Source organism: Zingiber officinale, chromosome 2B (genome assembly GCF_018446385.1).
Source record: "Zingiber officinale cultivar Zhangliang chromosome 2B, Zo_v1.1, whole genome shotgun sequence".
In the NCBI taxonomy this organism is placed as follows: Eukaryota; Viridiplantae; Streptophyta; class Magnoliopsida; order Zingiberales; family Zingiberaceae; genus Zingiber; species Zingiber officinale.
In genome coordinates, this window is record NC_055989.1 from 1900209 (window position 1) to 1920413 (window position 20205).

Genomic DNA, 20205 nt, shown 5'->3' on the forward strand with positions numbered 1-20205 from the left:
TCGTCAAGCTAGCTCGATCGAGATGGTGCTTCCTCCTGCGTGCCAACAGAACTATACCACCGCTCACCTCTTCTCCTTAATTTCCCCCATCGTAATCCACTCCGATCCTCACTCGTTGCATAGGGCAGCCATCTGGCCCTGCTCCAGACTTAATTTGGGGGTTCGAAACCAATTAGATATGCACGCATGATATTCAGTTCAGAACACAGTTTTCTACTACATAACAAAGACGACAACTTCCCGGCCGGAACAGCATGCAGAAACACGCGTTTCCCGCCACTACATCATTAAGAAGCCAGATAACTTCCCAGCCGGAATAGCAGAGAACACACACACACACACTACTACCCGGCCGTTATTCCAACACTTGGGATTTCATCTTTTTTCCATGACCAGCCCGATCCTTAGGCGTTTGTGCTGCGCCGAGACGTGGAGCTTCCGCCGTCACCGCGCGCAGCAGCCGCCACCGCCGCTGCTGCCGCAGCCGCCGCCGCCGCCACCGTTTCAGCCGTTTCCCTAACGACCCTTCTCGTGATGTTTCCCCTCCGCGGGTCGGGATTCCCCGTCGGCCTCCTTTCCTGCTCGCCGGCGTTCCTGCGTCCACCGTCCATCTTCTTCTAACGCTTAATCGGAGGAAGGAGGTGAGTTCTTGGAAGAGTGAACCCGGCCGGCGAATATATATAAGCAAAAAGCCGGGAGCAGATCTCTTTTGCAAAGGGTGAACCACAACCTTAGCGGCCCCTGAGTCCGGCCCTACAGATATCCAGAAGGAGTAAATCATGGTTAAGCTTGGCAGGAGGGGTGACTGGGAGTCGAGTGAAATTTAAAGCGCAACAGACCGAGGTTTTACGCCCGTGTGCAACTGACGACCCTTGAACCTCCATTGCAAACGTCAGGCATCCTTCCAGCTGATCCAACCCGTGGGGGCTATCGAGAGCAGATCTCTTGGTCCATAAAAAAATGGACGAGGAGATAGACCACTCGTAATCGTGATCCGGTCGAAATTGACTATGATTCTTTCTTGATTTCATCGTATCCATCGGGTTATAGTTAGATTGGAGCGAACGACTGGAGGTCGTCCGGAGGTCGTCCCCCATTCAGGGCATTTGTCCACTTCCAATGATATCCAACTGCTCGTTTCGATTCAAATTATAATTTGATGAAGACAATAAATCTAAAGATGGATCATAATTAATTACGATCGAATCACAATTATTAAAGATGAATCACAATTATGATCAAATCACAGTCATAATAAATTATCAGTAATTCATTTTCTTATCCTAAGGAGGTCCGGAAGAATAAAGAAAACGGTATATTCCTCTCCATATCCTCTGCTCGTGAATCTATTTTTAATATCAGATCCATTCACATTCAATCCTAAAAAAAAAATCTCTTTTTTTTAAAAAAAAATAAAAAATATTAATAGGGAAATGATGTTTTACCTCACTAATTAAATATTTTAGATTGGCCCTTATATTTTAGTATTTTAAATATTCATTTTTAAAATTTTCATTCACATCCGCAAAACAAATTTTTATTATTTTAAAATCCCCGTTTTCACGGCGAACAAAGAAAAGTGGTGCCGCTTTGGTAATGATGCCTTATGAAAGCGTAACGTCACATATATGACGCGATTATATCTGATAAAATTCTACTGTTAATTGAGTAGTTAGTGGGTTACTTTTGATTGATGGAGGATTAGACAACAAAATGATGGGTTAATTACTTATTTAATTGCACCCATACTGATAATGGAAGCGACCTGATTCATTGTCCCACGTGTTTTAAAATGTTTATCGGAGAATGATCGTCACGTGCCCAGAGAGTGCACTCCAGTGTGCGAACTGGATAAGGAAGAAAAAAAGTAGCGGTTGAGATTAAAAAGAACAGCTGGAATTGTTTTCTTGGTCGCCAAGGACTTCCATTCATTGGCTCTTGAGGGGGGGACCATTTTTTAGTGATGAGCAGGGACAAGAAAAATAAAATTAAATATTATTTTAAAATTTTTATTAAAAATTATAAAATATTAATTACTAAAAAATATAATTAATAAATAATTTTAATTTTTTTAAAAATTGATTAAATCTACCGTCAGTAATAAAAATTAAAAATTATCGATGAAATTTAATTTGATTAATAAAAATTAAAAATTTCAACTAAAAATTTATTTTAATAATTAATTGTAAATATTTACGTGGCTCCCGACTGTCAGTTTACAAGTGATGAGGTTAATCAGATCGAACCTTTTCCGATTCGATTCTCTTGCCAGCTCATACAAATCAAATATTTATTTATTTATTTATTTAAATATCACTGAGGCCAACTAAACCAACTGACGAACTTTGAATGGTAAAAGAAAGATGAATTGAATTTCTCAGGTAATTTGTGAATTTATTTAAAAGTTTATTTGTATATTTAACCCTTTTAAATCATCAATCTGCTTAAAAATATAGACACCCATTAATTATCCAAGTAAATATTGATTATATTATTTATGTCGAAAAGCAAGGAAGCAGAAAAATCCATTATTCGCTGCCATTGCTCTGTTTTTTTCTCCTTCTTGCAAACCAAAATCGCCAAGAAACAGTAGCGAAATCTGAACAAAAAATCGAAAGAAATCTAGAGAACTGAATCCAAACTCGAGAACAAAGGCAATTTAAATCACAATTTTTATTCACAAATCATCCCAAATGACACCGCCCTGCCTGACACTGACTCTGTTTCCAGCTTCCAGTAGCAAGAACAGAAAAAAGAGAAACTATCGTTATCCCTTCCCTTCAAAAACAGAGCCGAGCTTCAAAAAAAAACATATACATACATACATACACACTCATAGGAATTCACTCTCCTCCGAATTCTCCGCGACTCATCGATCTTCGTCTTCGTCGTCAAAGCTGGAAGTATACCCGCTCTTCGTCGCCGGAGAAGCCTCGTCGGAGGTGAAGCCACCGTCGCTTCTTTTCTTGAAGGCCACGGGGATGACTGCCTTCGCGATGCCCTTAAAGATCCCGGCTTTGACCTGGCCTCGCTTCGGCAGCGGCCGCCTCCTGTGTTTATTGCTCTGCTCCGAGAAGTTCGAGTGCTGCTCCATGGCTTGAGAGAGAAGAGGGGAGAAGTGTTAGGCGTGGAGAGGAGTTCGAGCCTTATTTATGCATGTAGTTGCTTGTTCGGCAAGGCTTTCTCAAGAGAACAGAGGAAGGAAGATGTGGAAACGTTCAAAGGAATCAGGGGACGTGGAGATGTTTAATTTAGTCAACTCGTGGAACTTGAATTGAATTGAGCAAGGTTGACTCATTTGGTTCACACTTGGAACTCGAACTAGTTTAGATTCATGTAACTACTTGAATTTTGATAGAAATGGTCTTGAGAGAGAGAGCTTTCTTGTGGATTTCTTTTGTGGCTCAAAGCATTGATTGATGAGTGGATAAAGATGAAGGATCATTCTCATCTACTTGTAGAACTTGAATTGAATTTAGAGCTAAATGTCTCATCTTGTTTAGATCTGGATAACTACTTGAATTTCGATAGCTTATTGAAGATAATAACGTTCTTGTTGAATGTACTTTGACTGCAAGGTTAGTGTGCAAGACTGGAACGGGGAGATGAGAAGCTGCACGTGCAAATTATAAAAAGCCAAATCTATATCAATTGTTGACTTCGGCAAAGAAACATGACAGCCTGGCGAGAATCTAATGATAGATTTGTCGCCATTGGGAAAACTTTGAAAAGGTCCGGTCAACACCAACTTAAAACTAAGTTTGGCAAAAAAAAAAAATAATAAAACTAATTTTTTTATGTCCTAAAAAGGTGAGAGAATAAAGATAGAATAGCAGTCAGCACTCAACGAAAGAAACCTTTTTATTTTCTCTAAAAAAATAGGAAGGATAAAACAACAACTATTTCGGAACATGAAACTAAAATAAATAGATAAATAAATAAATAAATAAAACACAGAAAATAAGATTCTTTGCTACGTAATCTTCCAAAGGAAGAGCCACAATTGGAATTGTACTCCTATTAATTTAAAAGGAAAAAAAATAGAGGAAAATTTGATTGGAAAAAGTGCAAATGATCGACAGTGTGTTCTTTTGACTGGTGTTTTCAAGATCAAAAGCCCTTTGAATCCACGAGGGAAAAAGTTCAAAGAGCTCTCCCTGTTTACCACATTAGAAATTCAACCGAGAAGACATGAAAATCCCTCTACGTCAAAATTTTTTATTGTTCAAAAGTTTGTCCGTCGAAAATCGGGTGGATGCATGGAATTGAGGGATAAATTTAAGACCAACCGAGTGGGGTTAGTCAAGTGTTCATGGTTTATGATTTTAGGATTTAGGATTTAAGACGGACACAATCATGCATAGCCTTGGTGTTGGATTCCTTGAAACATATTTACACATAAACATGGCTATTTTTATGCAGATGTGATAAATTTGGATATGAGTTTAAACTGAAATATACTCTCTTAAAGAGATATTACCGACGGTCCATCGCGTACCGTAAAACAAGTAGGTCAGTTATCCATCCTTTTCTCATTGACAGCATGCTTTGATAATATCTTCTATAGGTGGATCATCTCCAGCTTCCTTATCCTACAATGCGCGAAAGCAGATTACTAAACAAACAAACATGTAAATCCAACAAGGGACAAATAAAATCTAGATGACGGGGCATGGAGGACTCACCGAGGATGTTGCGAATAGATTGTGATAAATATGATGAATTTGTAATATTTCTTACTGGGTATTGAAGATTCCTTCATTGCAGACTAAGGGAAGGCTAAACATAGATTTACTTCTAAACGTTGTCATTAATTAACCTTCTTGTAAGAAGGTGACTTCTCTCAGATGCTTCAATTGGTCAAAAATAACTTATAGGTATATGACGTATTCATTTCAACAACAATCAATTCTAAAAACTAATTCAGTTGGAGAAACAAAATTTACCTTGTGGATGCATGAGATGTTGTTCACACCAGGGCCTGCTATGATTATGCCTCCTTGTTGCCTGTACAAGAAGAAAGAACAGTTTCTAATGCACAGGTCAACCAACAAAGTTTGGATAAACATGCCAGCTTATCACACAATATCAAAATTCGAAAAGCAATAAGAAAGGTCGAGAAATACATGATTCATGGTCAGCTTGATAAATTGACTATACTTTGGTCAAACATCATTAATGTAATTTGGTGTATAAATCTGCAAAGATGTTACTTTGCTCAGTTTCACTCCGTAACTCAGCAATGCGACACTGTTGATTCTATTTAAGAAACTGGAACCTTATACCAGGACAGGACCAACCCTAAGCTTTTGTCTTCCAAGTTTATTTAGTTTTCATAAAATTTCCATGAGAAAATCAAAACCCATCATACACATCGCATAGTCTTACATGCAACAAATGAAACAAGCAAGCACTTAACTTGTAGTAGAGACAACAAAGGAAACTTAGTTATACAATTACATTTAAATTGTGTCATTTAAGGAATTAAAATTTTATATGAAAACAGTATGAAAAGTGACTATGCAACTAGGAGCCAGAATACGCCACCACAGAACCAGGAAAATGTTAATTGACAGATCTTTTCAATTTGCTTTAATTTTTTTATCGTCCTTAATTCTTTTTAATGAAGTTCTACTAATATAAAATGACATCAAAGTCCAGGACAAGCAACAGATTTCCTGCATTTAAAAAATGAATTGTCTTTATAAATCAACATACCAACCACCTCTTTCAACCGTGTTCTTTTTAAATGACAGCTCCCAATCCTGTCTATAGCCTTCCAAGTATAATTCTAGGATCTTTTTACCAGCCTGAAATTACCAAGATGATAAATCAGATACTACAAGAAAAAATAGTTCTGGAAAGAGAAAAACCTTATTTGATTGATGAATTAAAGGGCAGCCCGGTGCACAAAGCTCCCGCTATGCGGGGTCCCAGGGAAGGATCCATTGTACACGGCCTTACCCTGCTTTTTGCAAGAGGCTGTTTCCAGGATTCGAACCCGTGACCTTTTTGGTCACAAAACAACAACTTTACCGTTGTGCCAAGGCTCCCCTTCAATATGATTGATGAATTATTTACAGAATATTGAAGGGTTTTTTTTTTTAGTTAAGAGCTTCAACTACATACAGATGGAGTAAAAGTTGTCAAAACGCCATAAGCAAACTTGATTGCATCATAAGATGAATGGGTAGGATCTGCATAAACTTCTGCATGAAGGCATTTTCATAGTTAAAATCAAATCAACAGATATAAAAAATAGGCAGGTAATGAAAATATCATAAAAATCAGCTTATTTCATCTGCATAATCAGTCAGTTTCTACGAGATAAGAATATGTAATATACCCAAACATTGATTAGTTTTAAGTGTTTAAAAGATGTGTAAAGCAAAGATGATAACAAACAAGAAATATAACTTTCTTACTATCAACAGAAACATACCTCCTTCAAATTTGGTTTGCTCAACAAATGCCTTTGCCTGTACCAGAATTGTCATAATGGACAAAATAGTTAAACCAAAAATGATAAAGTTTACATATGCTGGTAGATTTTGTTGTTGTTGCAAATGGAATCATCTAAATTATTCTCAACACAACTTAAGTTTACATATCAATTGCACTAGAAAATGTGGAATATTGCCGAAAGAATCATGATACATTTCACTATTTTCTTATATATGTGGCTTAGAGAATGCACAAGCTCACTTGGAGCACACCCTTTATTACCTTCTTCAAATCAATGAAGCAATATTGATGGTGTCATTGGTTTGGAGATATTATTTCTCTCCCTAACATTTTTATATATAATCAACATTTACATCATTCCCATAAGTTAATATGAAGTCATAATCAAAATCTCATTCTACGGTATTAATTTGATTAATAAATTACTCTGATCCAACTATGATGACATGGCTTACCAATTGTTGTCATACCTGTTCAACGGTACCAGGCCCAACCAAAACAAGTGCAACTCCGGCTGCATCCATGAGCTCCTTGAAATAGCAGCCACAAAAATAAGAATATAGGTTACAGATGATCATTGATGCATCTCATTCAGTTATAAAATGGACTTTAGGATTAAAATGATATGCAATCTACTAAGAAATTTATGAGCTACAGCGAGCAGTGGCAGTATGCACAAGGAACAATAAAAAATAATGACACTACTTTCCAGATCAAGTATATGCAGCAACCAATGTAGTTTCTTTCAATAGATATTACATGCATTGTCCAGAGGCACATACTTTGTCATACCATACAAGATTTTTCTTATTGATATCATCTCAACCAGTTACCTACTATGATCGTGGCAAATAAATTTCATCTTCCAGGAACATTTAGTTGCAATACCTTTTTGGAAGCAAGAAGATCAGCACGTTTACGGCAAAAGACACATCTGGAGTAGCAGAAAATTATTGATTCTTCTCTGGGCTAACTCAACATAAAATAATGAGGGCAGAGTAGTAGATCACCCAAAATGGCGTGCAAATGCAATTACAGCTTTCCTATCTCTCCACAAATCAGTTATGCGAATAGCTTTACCAATAACATCAAAAACTTCTACATTTTCCAGGGAATTTGTGAGGTCTTCATAAGTGACTGCAGAAGCACCACCTGTTGTCAACATATATCAGGAATAACAAAAAAAATATTTTGCAAGCTGAAGAAGAATGCAAAACAACTGCATAACCACCCCCAATCAACGTGGGAACTGGGAAGTAAACGCAAGACAACTGCCTAAGAAACTTACCAACCAAGCTAGTTGGCACCTTAGTATAATATCAACAAACGCAATACAAATTGTTTCCTACAGACAAGTTAAAACAGTAAAAAAAGTGATATTCCTCAATCTTGATAAACATAATTAATCAAAGTCATAAAGTATATGGTATCCATCCTTTCCCAGTATACCCTGTGCTTCTACGATGAGAAGATGAATCAAATTCAATTAGCGAATAAAGGCAACAGATTCCTAGAAGTTTGATGCGAAAATCTAATTCAATTTAATAATTTATTATAAAAATTGATCTTTAACAATAAAAAATAAAAAAATAATTGTTGAGCACACAAATAAGAAGAATCATTGCAAATCGAAAGCAGCAGCCGCACGGATTGCAACGGGTAGAGTGAACAGGTTAGGGATGAAGAGGTTAGGGTTGCAACGTCACCTATGGGCTCGGACACTGCAAAGAGAGGAGGGAAGAAGCGGGAGCACCGGATCCTCTCCTTGGGGGGAGAGAAGAGGCGGAAGGCTTGGTCGAAGTTACGAATTCTCGTAGCAGTAACGGAACCGGAGGATCGGCGGCGCATGAACCTTTTCCCGGCGAGATCGGCGGTCGCCGGCAGAGTTGCTCGAATGGGCATCGCCATTGGGGATCGGGGAAATGGCACCACAAATTTGAACAATCTGATAAATAATAAATTACCGTGCCACGTATCTAACGTTTCTGCCTATCCTAATTATGTATCCAGTTTTAAAATTATTAAATCGAATAATCCATACTTATTTTAACCCTTTTTACCGTTCCCAATCTACCAATTGAGAATGATTTTGTGACATTGAATTTTAAATTTTAAAATCTAATTCGTATTAAAAAAATATTATTATAATATATTGTGTCAAGTTAGTATTTAAAAATATGAATATAATTAAAAATAAATAAATAAATACATCCTAATTAAGTTCATTAGTTAGATTTGGTCAAAATTAATTGATAGACTTAAAGAATTCGAAATGACATGTAACTAGGTCTTATAAGTTTGTATAATTTTTTTGATTATATTCATGCTCTTAAATATTAATTTGATATATTATATTGAGAACAGTAATTGTTTTAACATGAATGTATTCAACAAATATAATTCGTGTTAAAAAAATCACTTTTCTAAATATATTAGGTTAAATTGATATTTGAAAGTATGAATATAATTAGAAAGACTAGACGAACACATAGGACATAGTTTCATATCGAGCTCTTTAAGTCCATTAGCTAATTTTGATCGATTTAGAGCAAAATGGAAACATGGACCTAGAGTTTGCAGAATGAGATGAAACCAGGTTTTATGTGTTCGTCTAGTTCTCCTGATTATATTCATGCTCTCAAACATTAATTTAACCCAATATATTGAAATAAGTAATTTTTTTTAAATATGAATTAAATTTTTCAGGTACATTTGTGTTTAAAAAATCATTACTCTCAATATAGTGTATCAAATTGACATTTGAGTTTATGAATATAATTATAAAAACTAGACGAACACATATGACCTAATTTCATATCATTCCGAACTCTCTTGGTTTATTAACCAATTTTGACTAAAATCGGCTCATATACTTAGAGAATTCGAAATGATATAGAACCAGACTCTATGTATTCATCTATTTCTCTTAATTATATTCATATATTCAAATATTAATTTGACCTATTATATTGAGAGTAGTGAATTTTTTAAAACAAATCGAACTTTTTAATCAATTACTACTTTAACAATCGATTTAATTAAGATATTATTCAGGTAAGGTCCTGAATCGATTGCTACAGTGTAGCAATTATTAATCATTTTTAAATGATTGATTTGTATTTAAAAAATTATTACTCTCAATCTATTATGTCAAATTAATATTTGAGAGTATAGATATAATAAAGAGAACTAGATGAACATATATGATCTGATTTCATGTCTCTTTAGGTTGATCATTTCAGATAAAATCAACTGATGAACCTAGAGAACTCGAAATAATATGAAATCAGGTTTTTTAAATTTTCTAATTATATTTATACCCTTAAATATTAATTTTGTACAATAATACATTAGAGTAATGATTTTTTATCATAAATCAATCATTTTTTAAAAAAAAATAATTAAGTGTTATAGCAATTGATTCAAAATTTTACTATATGGAGGAACAATATCCTAAATCAATTGCTACATTATAATAATTAATTAGGTTAAATACGGAGAAGTAAAATAGATATGAGATACGTACTAATTTGGAAACTTGAATCAAGATATTTTGGAATTTCCATCTCCGAAATTTGGTAATTTGAAACTTTATCTAACAAATTATGCGACTAATGAGAAAAAATCACTTTGCCCCTCAAAGTTCATCAAACTCAACACTTCACCCTCTCATAGTTTATCAAACATTAATTTATCTCCTGTATGTTTATCAAAATTACCATTTCACCTCTCCCATGGTCTAAAAATATCAATTTATTTCCTAAAATTCTCGATTCCATTTTGATCACCCCTAAAATATATTTATATAAAGAAAAATAAACATACAAGAATACTCATAATTTAACTTATAATTTATAAAAAAAAAGGTATTATCATTACTGATAATTCAAGAAATAGTACGCCAATCTTTTGTAATTTTCGGAATGATATGGCTGATTGAGCGGACAAGTTATATTGTTTTCTTTTGCATAACTAGGCTGCAAAAACCGAAACTGAAAGGGTCCTTTTTGTAAAACAAAAATATAGGGAGCCCATTGGAAATTAATGAAGCCCAGGGGCCCTTTTGAAAATTTTGCGAAGAAGACGAAAGATTTTGACTTGTCTTGACGCATTTGATGGACGCGCTTGTTAGGAGAAGGCTGTTGCACTCGCTCCAACGGTACAAGTTCCCCGTCAGGGACCTTCCCATATTAAGCCCTTCCTATTTCTCCTCCTTCCCCTCGTCCCATTCTCTCTCTTGCTTCAATCGCCGGAAGCGAGCCGCGAGAAGGGCGAGGGAGAGGAAGGAAGGGGAGGAACATCCGTCGGGGCACCGCCATGGGTTTCTGCATTCCCTGCACCAAAGCGCTGACGGCGGACGATTTGGCTCAGCAGATCCCCCACCCTCCGCTTGGTATTCCGAAAAATTTTCTACCTGAAATGCCCCACCTTTTTTTTTCCCCTTCTCCGATTTGATTCTATTAGGGTTTCTTCCGCGCGGTCTGGATGGTGAAATCTGGTGTCTTCCTTGAAGTCACGGGTTTTTTTTTTCCCTAAAGTTCTGATTTTGAGCAATGCTGAAAGTTTGCGTTTTTATGCATGTTTCTGTTGTTGAATTACTGGTATAATCTTTGTTCTTCAAGGGATTCAAATGTGATGGGGTTCCTGGTAATTGTTGTTTGCCGCTATTTGTAGACGTGGAATTTGCTTTTGGAATCAAATTTCTTTCTTGTGGGAAAAAAAACTATCTGATTCACATTAGGTGATTGTTAGTGCCATGCCATGTAAAACTAAATATGATCGGTTGTTTATGGTTTTTTTCGGAATATGTGATCTTTGATCAGCTTGTGCCTTTTCTTTCCATTGTTGATGGGGAAATTAGTCATTTCTTTCTTTGTCTAACTATCAGGAAAATCAAAGTCAGATTCGAAATTCTCATTCGACTGGAAGAATAAAGGTTCAAGGAAGATCTCAAAATGTGGCTCTTCGCACATTTCTGCCAAAACATTTCCGTTTAAAGAGCTGGCCGAGGCAACTGACAATTTCAGGGATGATTGCCTCTTGGGAGAAGGAGGATTTGGTCGAGTTTATAAAGGCAGGTTGGAAAGCATTCAACAGGTTAGTTTTTGTGAACATTTACTTGTCTGTTCGTTGGCCATCAAGTAAATTTGTAACTTGTAAACCGGTATTTATATCTTAGCTTCGAATAATAAGCCTAAACTTTGAATATCATTGTTTTGAAACACAATGTTAACCTATGCAATACTTTCCGCAGCAGCTATCGCACAAGGTAATTGATCATTGGTGCTGATCCTAAAATTTTGTATGAATAGTTTTCTTATCTCCCTTCTCTTTTTCTTTCCATTTATAACAAATTGGTAATGTATATTCATACCATAAGATATGAACAATACCAACTAGAATTCTTATCAGTACAAAACTTATACGATAAGAAAATATATTTGTGGATGGAATCAAATATGTAATATTTACAGAAAAAGGTGTTTGAATTATTGGGGGTGTAAGTGTGGCATTTATTGATCCCCCACTTAAGGAAAGAGTAAAACAAGGGCACATTTTGAAAAGTTCCTTTGGTTTAAGAAGACAAGTTTCTTGTAGAATACATGATGACCTGCATTAAGACTAACAATGAATCTGTTTCTTTTGACAGACAGTAGCTATAAAGCAGCTTGATCTCAATGGTGTACAAGGAAATAGGGAATTTATGGTTGAAGTCATGATGTTGGGTCTGCTTCACCACCCCAACCTTGTTAATCTAATCGGGTATTGTGCTGACGGCGACCAAAGGCTTTTGGTTTATGAATATATGCCACTAGGATCCTTGGAAGATCATCTTCACGGTATGCATAAATAGTTCATTTAGTGTATTTCTGATTATGGATATGACTATATATACATTTTGATTGAAGAATGAAGTCCATGTCAAATGCAGGAGGCCTTTCTTCAGATAAGAGGCGGCTCGACTGGCACCACAGAATGATAATAGCTGCTGGAGCAGCAAAAGGATTAGAGTACTTGCACGATGTGGCAAACCCTCCTGTGATTTATCGTGATTTAAAATGCTCAAACATTCTACTCGACGAGGACTATAACCCAAAGTTGTCAGATTTTGGTCTTGCAAAACTTGGTCCTGTCGGCGATAATACTCATGTCTCCACCAGAGTGATGGGCACATATGGGTATTGTGCTCCAGAATATGCAATGACTGGACAACTGACACTTAAGTCGGATGTTTATAGCTTTGGAGTTGTCCTTTTAGAACTTATATCCGGAAGAAGAGCAATGGACAATTTTAGACGTCCAGGCGAGCGAAATCTTGTTTCGTGGGTAAGTACAATGATCTCTTTTTGTTTCCTTTGTGTGTCTTTTTCTCGTTTAAATATTATTGATCACCTCTATTTTGTTTTACCTCAAACATTCAGTTCAGTTAGTATTTGCAATTATCATGTTCAGCCTTTGAATACTTTTGGCTGTTATACCAAGATGCATCTTTTGGCATCATCATCTCTAAGCCACAACAACATGTGCGAGTTTCAAGTGGATCTAGGTAAGCTATCTCATCCGGCTATGCCAAGAGGTCGAAAACCTTGTATGGCATCTTAGTTTAGTCCTGCACGGTCAGTTGTGATCTAATAAATAGGTTTGTAAATTTAGATGGATGAGCTAGCATAGTTAGATTGTGCAATATGAACTACTCTTAACTTACTTTTCCAACTAGAATTACTTTGAATGTTCGTTCAACCTTGGTAACCATGCTCTTTTTGGCTGCAGGCGAAGCCATTGTTCAAGGACAGGAAGAAGTTTCCACAGATGGTTGATCCGATGCTTCAGGGTCAGTACCCGATACGGGGCTTGTACCAAGCAATTGCCATTGCTGCAATGTGCGTTCAGGACCAGCCGAGCTTGAGGCCTCGGATAGCTGATGTTGTATCAGCTCTTTCTTACTTGGCTACACAAACTCACCACCACAAGAACCAATCCACTTAGAGCAGTCTGCCCTCATCAGCACCTCAACTGGACAGAAACCAAGCAGTCGATCCAAAAGAGATTAACAGTGGGTTCGTAGAACCGAGCAGATCATTTGAATTTACCCCCAAACACTCTTTTGTGAATCCTAAACTGTTTGTTTAATCCTTCCTTTTGACTCTTTTAGCTTTAGGGTCGACAAATTTTCATTGCTTGATGTATAAATTGATCATTGAGGTGATTCTTGGTTCTTGTATAACTTCACCTATTTTCCATAATTTATAAAGATCATTGAAGTCATTGTGAGTAGTGATAGTTTGCTCTGCAACATTGTAATGTTTTTACTTTCACTGATCTCGCGAAACCTTCCTTAAAAAACTTGAACTCTAATGAGATTGACCCGTGAACATTCATGAACAAGCTTCGAGTATAGGATCGTTTATTCGATATAGACAATGTGCAACCTAGAACTTGTTAACAAGCTTCAAACTAAAGAAACTATAAGGGCAAGTTATCAAGATTGTGCTAGTGCAAATTTTAGAGATGTTCCTTAGTTTATCTAATCGTCCACCTAAGTATGACTCGTATCGCAGAAGGTATAAAAGTTTACTTAACTTCAATATGCACTCAATATGCTCATTACTTAGGAAAACTAAAGGTTTTAATGTTTGCATGATTGCTAGTTTAGTCGATAAAAAAAATCAATGGTCGCTAAAGAGTTATCGATTAACACTTTTATCTAGGCTTTTAATTAAAATTAGGATTGCAATGGCTCAAAAATACATTCTATTTTGTCAGACCATAGGTCTATAAATGAACTAAACATTTATGAGTAAGTTTGGCGGACGACTTAAAGAGTATTTGGTAGATCTTCTACTAAGTGCTTATTAGATTCTAGTTGTATGGAAACACTTTTGAATGTTTAATTCAACTTCAATAATTTTCAGTTAAAAGTTAAAAGTAAAAAATTTGATATTTTTTTATTGCTTTTGCTTTTATGTTTATAGTTTAAAATTACAAGTTGACATTTATGTCCTTAATAAATCTATCATTTTATATAATTAGCACAATACTTTTAACTTAAAATAATAATCATATTTTATTATAAGTATTTATTTTTAAAAATAATATTTTATATTTTTATATAATTTGTATTTCTAAAATTTTTTATATAATTTTATGTGTTTATATAAATTTCGTCATTTTTTATATTTTATTTTTATTAATTTTATAAAAAAAATCAAACATTCATGTTATATAAAAAAATAATTTTGATATAATATTTAAAATATAATAATAATTATATAAACACATTAGTATTGATGATGTATCAAAATTATATTTAGATAATTAAAAAAGATTAATTTATATAATTTAAGGATATTATTGTATTTAACTAAAAAATAAGTTTGGAAGTAATTATTCATCAAACACTCAAATTTTAGTTTGTATTAGTTTTTGGCTTCCATTTCCAAACACTCCATATTTTAGTTTTTCACTAACTTTAAAAGAATCATTTTTAAATAAGCAAAAGCTCTCTAAAACACTCCCTTAATAAAAGCATATTTATGTTCGTTCAATATACATAAGATCAATTAAATGAATAAGTTTCAACAACTCATTTATGTTGATGCAATCAACCTTTAGGCTTCGACGGTCAATATTCATCCCCCCTTTATCGATGTGCACTGATCTTATAGTTGAACTAAATGAACAAATTTAAACACATATGTGTTTAACTCATTAACACTCGTGAATAATATTTGTGAACACGTTTGACTAAATTTACTGATGGACTTAGATAGGTCCGATTTGACCCATTTTAGATCCTATGAATTTTTGAGGTGACAAGAGTCCAACGATACCCTTTATTGTTTATTTTAGTTTCTCCGGAGGTGTTAAAATGTTATTAAAAAAATCATCTCTAAACCTGAACTTGGATATATCAGACTCAACGTAAGTCTAATATAAATATTTATGCATACATGTAAGAAAGAGGAATGAGAAAAGATTAATATGAATATTTATGCATACATGTAAGAAAGAGGAAAGAGAAAAGATGTACGTGAGTAACAGAGAATTAAGAGAAGAGAGAAAGAGAATAAATAATATATTTAGCAAGAGAGGTAGAATTGAAAGAACACATAATTAAATGTACTTTTTGATAAATATTAAAATAGTGTGCCTTTTTTGTCATTTCGAAAACCTACGTGCACCTTTCGATAACTTACTACAAAAATAAAATAAAATAATTCATTACAAAAAGATGCAAAATAGAAAGTTCAGTAATAAGATGAATCCATTTGACAATCACTACAAAAATCAAACATATATTTAGGAATGAATTTTTTGGACGAAAAATATTCGTTATAAATTTGTGATAATTTTTGAGCGGAAATAGAATTTGTTACTAATTAACAATGAAATAAAGTTATTATAAAATAATAATAAATAAATTTTCATTGCAGAATTTGTTACAAATCAACGTCAACGTCAAACAAGCAAAGCTTGTAACAAATTGACAACTAATAAGGATTTGTTCCGAAATTTAATTTATTAGAAAATCAAAATAAATACAATCGAAAAATAAAAGATGACCCTAAAATTATCCATCTCATAATCAGACTCAAATATCTAATACATTTTTTATAATTAAATTAAATGAATCAAATTTATAAATCCCAAATTTCTCACTATAAACCAAACTAACATTGCCCGGCCTAAGTTGACCACGACCAAAAGTAACGCTGGAATCGCCGAGATGTCGTCGGTCAACTGGAAGGTTAATTTGTCTCTATCACCGAATTAGTAATATATTAAGCCGTCGGCTCCCTCGTTGACCTTTCCAATTTGAGCACGATCAAAAATAATTATATATTATTATCTATCATAAAAGGATAAAAGAGTAATATTAGTCCGAATATTAGATTTAACGATTTAATTAATTATAAATCTCAATAAAATAATTAAATTTAAAGATCATTAAATTCCTCTATTTTCTATTTGAATTATTGTTATACATATAATTTATTATTTATTATTATTTTTGTAATTATTTTCTGTCGTTTCTTTTCCTCTCCGTTCGGTTCTTCCACCGTACAACTTGGCGTACCACGGCGGTTCCTTCCATTCGTGAGCGCGAGGAGGAGGAGGAGGAGCTGGAGGAAGACGACGACGACGATGATGCCGCCTGGATTCGATAAAGGTAACGCCTTTGCCCCATTCTCGTTCTTCTTCCGCCCTTAATCGCTTCGTTTCCTTCACGAAGGCGGAGGAGGAGAGAGGGAATTCGAATGGGGGCCGATGGGATTCACCCACTCGCTCTCTCCGGTCCGCGTCATGGCTCTCTCAAATTCCGGGAAGCGCCTGGACCAGGACTGGGTTCCCTCCCCCTCCGCGTCGCCAGCCAAGCCCTCCCTGGTGCTGTCCAACTCCGGGAAACGGATAGATCCGGGCTCGCCGTCGCTCGTCTTCTCCAACTCCGGGAAGCGGATGGACCCCTCGGGGAAGAAGAAGTACGTGAAGCAGGTGACCGGGCGGCACAATGACACGGAGCTCCACCTCGCGGCGCAGCGCGGGGACCTCGACGGCGTCCGGATGATCCTGGGCGAGATCGAGGAGCAGATGACGGGGACCGTAATGGGAGCCGACTTCGACGCCCAGTTGGCTGAGATTCGGGCGGCCGTCGTCAATGACGTCAACGAGGAGAATGAGACGCCGCTGTTCACGGCAGCCGAGAAAGGGTTTCTCGATCTGGCCGTTGAGCTGCTCAAGTACTCCGACCCGGAGAGCCTTACCAGGAAGAACAGATCCGGGTTTGACGTTCTCCATATCGCTGTGAGAGAAGGACACAAAGGTGAGTGCTGATTCCATTACTGGATTTCCTTTTGACCATGATCTTAACCAAAAGCTCTAGTTTTGCCCAATTTGCTCCGTTTCAGAATTTATCCTGTTTATCTGTTCTCAAATTGTTGATTATGTAGGAGAAGACAAAGGTATTAGGCTTTCTTAGTCCTTTCATAACACAACAATCCTTATGAAAATGATATAGGTAATTTGGCGTTACGTTTACATTTGGATCATAAAGTTTCTGTATCTTCTTTCAGGGTTTGGAGGAAGAATTCATCTTCGATTTATATTTGATACTCTTTGTTGCTCCATGTTGAGCTATTTCAACTTGTTGAATCAAGAACACAAACTAATAAAATGCCATTGCTGAGTTGTTTGAAATTTCATATTCGTATGTACCAACTGTGCTATGTAGCTAATTCCTTATGTATTTTCATTTACTCATCGGGTCACATAAACAGCAACCTAAATGAAGTTATAGGTGTTTAATTTTCTTATTTCAATGTAAGTCTCATCATTCAAATGTCTGAAACTTTTTTTTTCCCAACTAGTTAATGGAAAAGAACTTTATTCATGCTATTTATGTTCTTGTTTCTATGAAAAAAAGAGGAATTTCTCCCTTATGAAGTTTTGCTTCATGTTTAGTTCTTGGCTTAGCTAATGAGTTGATGTACAGAGATTGTTCAGGTACTTTTGAAACATGATCCAAGTCTCGTCAGGACATTTGGTCAATCCAATGCGACTCCACTCATAACTGCGGCGACTAGAGGACATACTGAAATTGTGAACCTCTTGCTAGAGCAAGATGCTAGCTTGATCGAATTGTCCAAAAACAACGGAAAAAATGCCCTGCACTTTGCTTCTCGACAGGGGCACGCAGAAATTGCCAAAGCATTGTTGAAGAAGGATCCACAACTTGCCAGAAGAACTGATAAGAAAGGCCAGACTGCATTGCACATGGCTGTGAAGGGGACCAGTTGTGCCGTCGTTCAAGCCCTTGTGGATGCTGATGCAGCAATCGTGATGCTACCAGACAGAGCTGGAAATACAGCATTACATGTTGCAACACGGAAAAAGCGAGCGGAGGTATTATTTCATGTTTCGTTTTGGTGATATCTGATAGAGTACTTCTGTCTATATACATGTCTGATATCCTTGTTTCAATTGCTTCCTAACATCAAGAATAAGCAATGGATGGAACTTTCTGTTTGTTCATCGGCTTATATGAGACCATAGTAAAGAGAATCTAGTGAACTGAAAGCAGAAACAAGAGTTTGTAGGAAGCTTGTGTTTGAAATTGCAATCAGTTTAAGATTCTCACCTAGTCATCCAATTTCGATAATTTGCTCAGTGATAAATGGTAAAATAATTGTTTTGGAACGATACATAAATGTGTAGTTTTTCCATTAAATCATGTGTTCCTGTACTCATTAGTGTCTGTGAAATCACATCTTGTTGCCAACAGCATTAACTGCATATGCATTAACAGAAAAGCTCGTAGGCGATTACCCTCTCTCCTTTCCACGAGCATTCATTAACTGCATATGCTATTTGACATTTTGTTTATATGGATTGTTAACTAGCTCATGAACTGGATATCTTTGATGCATAAATACTTCCAACTCTTTGTCACTTCTTGCAGATCGTAAATCTGCTACTGCTCCTCCCAGATACCAATGTGAATGCATTGTCAAGAAACCATAAAACTGCTTTTGACATTGCTGAAGGTCTGCCTCTTTCAGAAGATTCTGCTGAAATTAGGGAATGTTTATCTCGATGCGGAGCATGTAAAGCTGATGAACTAAATCAGCCTCGAGATGAGTTGAGGAAGACCGTAACCGAGATTAAAAAGGATGTTCATATACAGCTCGAGCAGACAAGAAAAACAAACAAGAATGTCCATGGGATTGCCAAGGAGCTCAGGAAACTTCACAGAGAAGGAATTAACAATGCTACTAACTCGGTTACAGTCGTCGCTGTGCTCTTTGCAACTGTGGCTTTCGCAGCCATCTTTACGGTTCCCGGTGGAACCGAAGACAATGGAGTAGCAGTGGCAGTCAAAACAGCATCTTTCAAGATATTTTTCATTTTCAATGCCATTGCGCTATTCACTTCTTTGGCTGTGGTGGTGGTCCAAATAACACTCGTCCGGGGAGAAACAAAGGCAGAGCGGCGAGTCGTCGAGATCATAAACAAGTTGATGTGGCTCGCTTCTGTTTGCACCACAGTTGCTTTTATCGCATCGTCGTACATCGTTGTCGGTCGCCACTTTCAATGGGCTGCTATTCTGGTTACACTCATCGGAGGAATTATAATGGCCGGTGTTCTCGGGACCATGACTTTCTACGTCGTGAAATCGAAGCGAACACGTTCGTTCAGGAAGAGGGTGAAGTCCATGAAGAAAGCCTCCGACTCATGGCATCCAGACACAGAATTCTCCGACTCCGAAGTCGACAGGATCTTTGCCATCTAACTGAGATCTCCTTCGCTACATGTTCTAAGAAACACAAATCGGCAGTATCGAAATTCAAGTTATGATTCCAACATCTGAACGGAGCTTCCTCTGATCAACCTCCATTTTCCTTCTCCTTCTGCAACAGATCTGCTGTATAATGAATGACTTGTTCTTGCTAAACAACTACCAACAAATCTTAGAGCAATGCCTCTTCAGCCATTCCTCTGCAAGTTGTATCTTACAAGTTGAAGTTTTCTGTTACATGCACTGCAAATCTCCATAATTTTACCATTTTTAGCAAGTTCTGGAGACATGATCTTCTTCTTCTGGTTTGTGCAACTTCAAGTCTTGAATTTGATGTCCTTTTTTATTTATTTCTGTCTGTAATATTGTTTTTCAAGTTGATATTTTTGCCTTTTCCATCAATTTTTCAGACATTGTTCACTTATATTAAAGTGATTTCACTAAGC

The 20205-nt window shown here is 36.2% G+C and overlaps 3 protein-coding genes across 6 annotated transcripts; 2 read left to right on the forward strand and 1 right to left on the reverse strand.

Moving 5' to 3' along the window:
• Window positions 1–2642: 2642 nt before the first annotated feature.
• On the reverse strand, window positions 2643–8429 carry LOC122045024 (thioredoxin-like protein AAED1, chloroplastic). 4 transcript variants are annotated; one of them, XR_006129884.1, is made up of 10 exons: window positions 8172–8425; window positions 7476–7617; window positions 7354–7399; window positions 6936–6995; window positions 6443–6479; window positions 6130–6209; window positions 5719–5810; window positions 4947–5007; window positions 4481–4592; window positions 2643–3096 (listed from the first exon to the last, which is right to left on the reverse strand). XR_006129884.1 is itself a non-coding variant. In XM_042605069.1 (10 exons), exons 1-9 carry the CDS (start codon window positions 8371–8373, stop codon window positions 4533–4535), a joined length of 780 nt encoding a protein of 259 aa, XP_042461003.1. In that variant the 5' UTR covers window positions 8374–8425; the 3' UTR covers window positions 2643–3096; window positions 4499–4532. The 4 variants fall into 4 exon arrangements, 3 of the variants coding, with proteins under 3 accessions (XP_042461003.1, XP_042461005.1, XP_042461002.1); XM_042605069.1 differs by having other exon boundaries at window positions 4499–4592; XM_042605071.1 differs by having other exon boundaries at window positions 2643–4592; window positions 7476–7602; window positions 8172–8429.
• A 2153-nt stretch (window positions 8430–10582) lies between these two features.
• On the forward strand, window positions 10583–13731 carry LOC122045023 (probable serine/threonine-protein kinase PBL7). The gene is made up of 5 exons (XM_042605067.1): window positions 10583–10858; window positions 11354–11562; window positions 12116–12305; window positions 12398–12792; window positions 13237–13731. The coding sequence occupies exons 1-5, from the start codon at window positions 10783–10785 to the stop codon at window positions 13450–13452; spliced, it is 1086 nt and encodes a 361-aa protein (XP_042461001.1). The 5' UTR covers window positions 10583–10782; the 3' UTR covers window positions 13453–13731.
• Window positions 13732–16521: 2790 nt separating this feature from the next.
• Window positions 16522–20113, forward strand: LOC122045020 (ankyrin repeat-containing protein ITN1-like). The gene is made up of 4 exons (XM_042605066.1): window positions 16522–16636; window positions 16700–17287; window positions 17957–18366; window positions 18923–20113. The coding sequence occupies exons 1-4, from the start codon at window positions 16612–16614 to the stop codon at window positions 19751–19753; spliced, it is 1854 nt and encodes a 617-aa protein (XP_042461000.1). The 5' UTR covers window positions 16522–16611; the 3' UTR covers window positions 19754–20113.
• Window positions 20114–20205: the final 92 nt, after the last annotated feature.